The sequence below is a fragment of the Vigna radiata genome, unplaced genomic scaffold, assembly GCF_000741045.1.
Source record: "Vigna radiata var. radiata cultivar VC1973A unplaced genomic scaffold, Vradiata_ver6 scaffold_155, whole genome shotgun sequence".
NCBI classification, from domain to species: Eukaryota; Viridiplantae; Streptophyta; class Magnoliopsida; order Fabales; family Fabaceae; genus Vigna; species Vigna radiata.
This window is the reverse complement of record NW_014542915.1, coordinates 547,392-555,532: the sequence shown is the minus strand read 5'-3', so window position 1 is coordinate 555,532 and position 8,141 is coordinate 547,392. Positions and strand designations below refer to the sequence as shown.

At 40.6% G+C, this 8,141-nt stretch overlaps 1 protein-coding gene across 2 annotated transcripts in view; it reads right to left on the bottom strand.

Annotated features, from left to right (window-relative positions):
• Window positions 1–941: 941 nt before the first annotated feature.
• The window catches only part of LOC106752504, a 13,490-nt gene continuing 6,290 nt past the window's right edge, over window positions 942–8,141 (bottom strand). Inside the window, exon 4 of one of the 2 annotated variants that reach the window (XM_014634198.2) lies at window positions 942–1,223. In XM_014634198.2, coding sequence (XP_014489684.1) covers window positions 1,149–1,223 — 75 coding nt within the window. In that variant the 3' untranslated portion in view covers window positions 942–1,148. The remainder of the gene's footprint in view (window positions 1,224–8,141) is intronic. The other variant, XM_014634199.2, reaches the window with a different exon arrangement.

Below are 8,141 nucleotides of genomic sequence, written 5' to 3'. Positions count from 1 at the left end.
TTAATTAACAAAATATATATATATATATATATATATATATATATATAAAAGCCTAAAAGCCAAATAATTGACATGATAAAAGAGAATTTATATAACCAACATGATTAATAAATTTATTAGAAGTGTAAGAAATATCTCGATTGATAAATTAATCTATTGACAATAAAATAAGGGATATAACGTTAATAAGTTGTTTGAACAGACATTTACTTTTACAAAATAAGTGGTTAAACATATTCGTTTCTTTGATGCTGTAAGCTTCATCATTTTGAATATGAAACACGGTAATTCTTAATTTATGAAGCCTATAACAACTAAGTTATTATATGAAAATCCGATGACTCTTTCGACAAATTGAAGTAAAATAGAGATTCAAGATCTGAGTTATTAGATTTTTTTTTTCAATTATTACAACTGTATTGTGTGAATAAATAGAGAAGCTAAATGCACCAAGTCTGTTTCGTTGAACATGGAGTTGACTGAGGATAGGTCGGGGTCAGAATAATAAACTCTATACAAGAATGTATCAGTTCATGATTTTAATAGTTTAACCAAAATATTATCCAATGGTAATTTATTTTAAAAAATTTGAAAGTATTAACATCTCATTAAAACTTTAAAATTATAAAAACTAAAGAAATTAATAAACCTATAGAATTGAAAAAATATTTAAAATGATAAAATCAAATGCAATTTGTTAGCAATTATCTGTTTAAATGTCCCTCCGTAGCTTTGCCCCATACGAAATTACCATAACAATATTACCATAACAATGACACAATAGTTCATTAGACATCAAGAAAAAGGGGAAGCGTAAGAGAGTTCATAAACATAATTTTAATGCCGTAAAATTGCTTTTAATTGAAAATAAGTTTAAGAGAAAATATTTGATATTTAAAACTTATCTAAAAAATGAAAATTCAAAATAAAACTTTAGTGCGAGATTCTTAACGTCATCCATAAATTACATTTTCTTTTACTTTCAGCGAAACTAACTTTTTTTGTTTAAAATTAAGTAACCAATCATCTTTTTTTCACACAATCACCATGACAAGACAATATATTTGATAAAAGTTACAGACACGAACCATAAGGTGTAATCATACTGTTTAATCTTGTCAAACCTTACAAATTGTTAGCTACCCACATTAATCCTTTTTGACATCTACAGTTCCAGGTTTAACAGGATCTGCTGGATTAGGTTCACCATCTGCCTCAGCCTGCTAATAACAGCAATTTCGTAATGTCAGGTCACATTTGAATTCATGGAAGAAGCTTCATATATGCTAAATCATCAAAACAAAATTGTAAGCATGCGCATACGTCAACACAAGCATTATGATGCACTGCATGCGTCTGGCAAGCACAAACTAAAATGAAAAAAAAAAAAAAAAAAAAAAAAAAAAAAAAAAAAAAAAAAACAGATTCTGTCATGTCATGAGAGGACCAACACAAAAGAAGCACAACTGAAGGGTCACCACTACCTGTTATAATATTTGCATGTTTGAGAAAATCAAATAATTGACAACAGAATAGATCGTTTCTCAATTGTGAGACGCATATCATCATCAATAACAAAAACCCTTGTCAGGTAAGCCAAATATTGTACTGGAGAACAGACAATGGAACATCACCCGAAATTTGTCCGGACATAGTATCTATGCAAATGACTAACCCCCAGTGTTCATGCATCAAGTAACATCAGATAAAAGATAGAAGAATAGACATCACTTTTTTTTCTATCAACAATATTAGATGTTAGTATTTGTTAACGGGAGAATTGAACCCACAACCTCTCAGACCCTCCTTTCTAAACCAATCAAACTAATTTTATATCTCTTAAGTGTTAGTGGAGAAAGTTGAGCTTATAACCTCTTATATTCTGCCTTCCAACTTTACGACTAAGTCAACCTATCTCCAAATTATCATTGATTTGACCAATGATACTTCGTAACAAATTACGTACTACCAAATATGATAAAGTTGAAAATAATACAACCAACTCTTTTTTCATTCAAATTTGTAAGAATATTCTCGTAACGGGAGGCCTGGCCACAAAATTCTACCGTTAATCCAGGAATTCCACATGAATCACCCTATATTTATTAATTAGGATTAGGTTTTCCTCTTTCCCAACTCTTTCAGCACAATGTTCAACTTCTTTGACTCCGAGCCATCAATTTTGACTTGGAATTGGCTTAGAATGATAAAGGAAGGCATCGATATTCAAATTTTACAGAATTCTAGTTCTAAATCCCATTGTCGGCGACAGCTTTCAGAACAAATCACCAAGAAAAAGAAAATTTGGAAGATTATGTCGCAGTGAATATTTCACGCCAACGGCTCTTCAACGACACGTAGAACAGGTGTCCTATATCCTGCTGAACTATCCAATTCAAAAATTGTCTACATAGTACTAATGGTTGACAACAAGTCTTTCTCAGTAAACACTCTTTAGTATTACTAATTGTATTTTATTTTGCATAATACATGAACTATTTATAGGTTTTTTGTCTTGGCCCTTCAACTACATGCATTACAACTACATGCATTAAATATAATTATTATCAAAACCATAATTAATTAACTTTATTGCATGCTTTAATCATTACTAGAAGCACTCCTAACCTTTGCAATCTCCCAAAATAACATCTTATTAAATGCAATAGTCAACAAATACCCCCCCGCCCCCCATATTTCAATCATCCTTTTGCTATTCTTGAAGAGAGTGGTCGGCAATGGTTTCATGAACATATTAGCAACTTGACCTCGGATTCTTACATGCTCTAACTCCATATTTCCTTCTTTCACTTTCACCAATTCAATGGCCGACTTGTTATCAATTCGAATCACAGTCCCCCTTTTTTGTTTTATCTCTAGCTTGTTTAGAAGATTTCTAAGCCAAACTACATGGCACACATTACAAGATGCTGCAACGTACTTGACTTTGCATGTGGACAACGTTACAATGGGCTGTTTCTTCAAAAGCCAAGTGAGTGTTGTGTTTTCCATGAAGAATACATATCTGGATGTGCTTTTCCGATCAACATCTCCACACCAATCACTGTCTATGATAGGTTCTTTGATCAAGAACCTAATAGAAAGACACTTCTATTAACCAACACACACACTCGAGCACTGAATCACTTCTTTATTCACAGAATAATCAAGATACAATGTGTGAGAGCCTAACCTCCCCCTGATCAGGACAACTAGTTCCTGTCAACAATGCTATATACTTCCCTAACTCCTCCAAACCTAACTCACAGCTCTTATATACACCCCTCCTAACTACCCAATCTAACTGCCTTGGCAGTTAGGCTGTGAACCGGTTTTCCTTCTACTATATACAAGTAATGGCCTAACAATACCCCCATCGCCTGAAACAACCTTGTCCCCAAGGTTGAAGTCAGGATATTGTTCCTGAATGGTAGCGACATCTTCCCATGTGGCTCCCTCACGTCCTCCTTCTTGCCATTCTATCAGAACCTGTGGTACTGCCACTTCTCCCAATTGCCTCTGTCTCCTTTCTAAGATCCGCACAGGCCAAAACATAGGCCCCTCAACCTGTAGCTCCAATGGCAATTCTTTTTCTACACGTTTCTCTCCTACCGCCTTCTTCAATTACGATACATGAAAGACGGGATGAATCCGAGCTGTCTCGGGCAACTACAATCGAAAAGCAACCTTTCCCACCTGTTGCAACACCTGGAAAGGGCCATAATAACGTGCTGCAAGTTTAGAATGTCGACGTGTCGGCATAGAGGACTGCCTGTGGGGTCTGATCCGCAAATACACCCAATCACCCACCTTAATATCTACTTCTCTCCTCTTTTTATTTGCATGGTACACCATAGCATCTTGTGCTCTTTTTAGATGTTGCTGTAATTGCCTCAATGCTTCATCTCTAGTCATCAAGTCTTGTGCCACCGTTTCAACAGCTGTTTCCCCTGGTATAAATCGACTCAAAGTGGGTGGAGGTCGTCCATATACAATTTCAAAAGGAGAACATTTTGCTGCAGCCTGATAACTGGTATTATACCAGTATTCAGCCCAAGATAAAACTGTCTTCCAACTCCTAGGTTGCTCGGAACAAAAGCACCTCAAATACCCTTCAAGAACCCTGTTTACCACCTCCGTTTGACCATCCGTTTCTGGATGGTAAACTGTACTCATTTTGAGCTGAGTGCCCTGCAATTTGAAGAGCTCTCTCCAAAATATACTGAGAAACAAAGGATCCCTATCACTAACAATTGATGTAGGAATCCCGTGAAGTCTAACTATCTCCTGAGTAAATGTCTCTGCCACTGTCCGAGCTGAATAAGGATGTTTCAAGGCAATGAAGTGTCCATATTTACTCAATCTATCCACGACCACCAAAATAGCATCAAAACCTTGAGATTTGGGCAACTTGACAATAAAGTCCATGCTCACCTCTTCCCAAATAGCCTGCGAAATTGGCAGAGGTTGTAATAAACCTTGGGGTGAAGCAGCCATATACTTATGTTGTTGACAGATCACACATGCAGCCACATACTCAGTCACAGTTCTCTTCATTCCCACCCAATATAATGATTGGGCTATTCTCCTATACGTTCGAAATACCCCCGAATGTCCTCCAGTGTTAGTGACGTGAAACTCAGCTAGCAACCTTGGAATCCAGCTCGATTTGGCCGACAAAACCAACCTCCCCTTATAATGCAGTCGGTCCTTCTCCATAGTATAAGCAGTGTGTGAATTGGGATCCTTCCTGATATCTTCAATGATCCCTCGAAGTGTTTCATCTTCCTCCACTTCCTTTAAAATGTCTTGGAAGTCATGCCAATATGGTCGGGTTATAGGTCGCAGTTCTAGTTCCTCCATATTCCCCTCTTCCCTTCTCGATAAGGCATCCGCTACTTTATTTGCACTTCCCGGCTTGTACACAATTTCAAAATCGTAACCCATCAACTTGGCTATCCAATTCTATTGACTATAAGTTGTAATCCTCTGTTCCAACAAATATTTCAGGCTATGTTGATCTGTATGCACCACAAACTTTCTCCCCAACAGATATGGCCTCCAGTGCTGGATGGCCATCACCAAGGCCATCAATTCCTTTTCGTAAATGGATTTACTTAAAGATCCATCTGACAAAGCTCTACTAAAGAACGCAATGGGCTTCCTGTTTTGCATTAACACAGCACCGACTCCTCTCCCTGAAGCATCACACTCCAAATGAAACTCCTGAGTGAAATCGAGTAACGCCAAAACTGGTGCACTTGTGATGGCTGTCTTCAGAGCTGTCATGGCTACTCCAGCCTTTTCTGTCCACTGAAATTTCCCCTTTTTTAAAAGTTCTGTCAAGGGTCTGGCCAGTTCCCCATATTGCTGCACAAACCTTCTATAGTAGCCGGTCAAGCCCAAAAATCCCCGCAAGGCTTTCAAGTTCTTCGGTTCCCCCCATTCTACTATTGCTTTGATTTTATCTTGGTCCATTTCAACCCCTTGCTCTGATATCTGATGACCCAGATAATGTACTCGCTGCTTCCCAAATTCACATTTCTTGGAATTTGCAATCCACCCATGCTGTTCCAGCAACTGCAACACCATCCCCAAATGTTTCATATGTTCTTCCCAAGTGGGGCTATAAACTAGGATGTCGTCGAAGAAGACGAGCACCCACTTCCTCAAATATGCTGCCATTAAACCATTCATCGCGTTCTGAAAAGTAGCTGGTGCATTCATTAACCCAAACGGCATCACCAAAAACTCAAAATGACCCTGGTGGGTTCGAAATGCCGTCTTCGAAATATCCGCTGCCTCCATCCGAATATGATGATAGCCGGCCTTCAAGTCCAGCTTGGAAAAATATCTCGCTCCCTTGAGTTCATCCAGTAATTCTTCAATAACCGATATTGGGAATTTATCCGGAACAGTAGCTTTGTTCAAAGCCCGATAATCAACACAAAACTTCCAGCTTCCGTCCTTCTTCTTTACCAAAATTACAGGACTTGAATAAGGACTCTGACTGGGCCTTATTATCCCAGCTTTTAACATATCTGCAACCTGCTTTTCAATCTCCTCTTTCATGAGGTATGGATATCTATATGGCCAGACATTTATAGGATTTGTTCCCTCTTTAAGCACAATCCTATGCTCTAAATTTCGAAGAGGTGGCAGCCCTTCTCTTTCCTGGAACACGCGTCCATGGGCTTGCAGGACAGCTCGCAATTCCACTAACTGCTCTTCTGTCAAATCCTGCTCCACTACACCTAGCTCCAATACCAACGCCTATGAGTCACCATCCATTATCTTCCATAACTCCCGAGGTTCCACCAGCTGTCTCGATAACATTGGATCCCCCCGAATCGTGATCTTCTCGTTCCCCACCACGAATCACATCGACATCTCCTTCCAGTTAATCACAACTTCACCCAGTTTAGCCAACCAAGCAATTCCCAACACAACGTCCACACCCCCCAGTTCAAAAACATACAACTCCTCCTCCACCTCGGTATTTCCCAAACTTATTCGAACAGTTTCGCATCTCCCCCTCGTCACCTTCTTATGACCGTCACCGAGACTCACCGTGTATGAAGGTGTATCCACCACAGGAAGCTTCAACTCCTCAACCACCCTCCGGCTAATGAAGTTATGGCTGGCCCCACTATCAACGAGGACCACCACGCGTTTCTTCCCGATCAACCCAATCAGCTTCATCGTTTTCGGCAACGTCAACCCCTCCGCAGAGCACGCCGACAACTCCATAGGTTTCGTCTCCTCGCCAACCTCTTCCTTTGATTCTTCCACCTCGTCTTCCGCCAACAGTAACACTCTCAGGCTCTTCTCCGGGCACCTATGTCCGGGAGCGAAAGGGCCCCCACATTGGAAACATCTTCCTTCGGCCCTCCTCCTCAAGTACTCCGGGTAAGGTAAATTCCTTACCATTCTTCCTCCGGCATCGCCCCCCACCGTCGCGATTCCCCTAGCAGCAGTATTTCCAGTCGTCGACGACCCCTTTCGGCAAGTCGCTCCTCCTCCATCTGTCGCACTGGGTCGATTTACAGAACTGCGATCTCCATCCCCACGAACTATCGCCGTCGTCGTTCGCACATTCGTCGGATTCGCCCTTCCTCCGTTCCATACAACTCCCCGTGCGCGGTTTGTTGCATCCTCCACATCTCTCGCCACCCTCACCGCGATCATAAAATCTTGGGGATCTTGGATTCGAACTTGCCCTTTTATTTCCTCTCTTAACCCAGCTAGAAAAAATCCCAGTATCAACTCCTCCGACAACCCTTGGGTCTAACCCAATAACCTCTCAAACCCACGAACATACTCCTCTACCGAACCTTCTTGTCGTAACGTGGCCAATTGCTCGTAAACAGTTCCCCTGAATCCACCTCCAAAGCGGTTAATCAGTCCCGCCTTCAGACCCATCCAAGAACGGTTCTTGGTTTTTTCCCTCCAATACTTGAACCAGTAACTGGCACTACCCTCCATACTAATGTAAGCCAATTCCACCTTATCTTCCTCCGCCACTTTCTGTATATCAAAGAACCGTTCAGCTCGGTTGATCCAACTATGTGGCTCCGCTCCTTCAAACGACGGCAATTCAACCCTTTTCCTCCAATTTTGGGGAATTCCCCCATTATCGTGCCTTTCTTGACTATCGTTCACCGAATTGCTACTTCCTTCAGAGCTCCCTCCCTGATTATGGTTACCTCCATTATTGTTCCCTCCATTCATCCCTTTCATCAATTGTTGTATATCACGCCTTATCGCCGTTGTCTCATCCTTGATTCCCTCTACAGTCATCTCCAAATTGTTCACTCTTCCCTCCATTTGACTTTCCATCGCTGATTCCTCTCTTCTTTGAATCCAGCAGGTCGGACCAAATGATAGGTTCTTTGATCAAGAACCTAATAGAAAGACACTTCTATTAACCAACACACACACTCGAGCACTGAATCACTTCTTTATTCACAGAACAATCAAGATACAATGTGTGAGAGCCTAACCTCCCCCTGATCAGGACAACTAGTTCTTGTCAACAATGCTATTTACTTCCCTAACTCCTCCAAACCTAACTCACAGCTCTTATATACACCCCTCCTAACTACCCAATCTAACTGCCTTGGCAGTTAGGCTGTGAACCG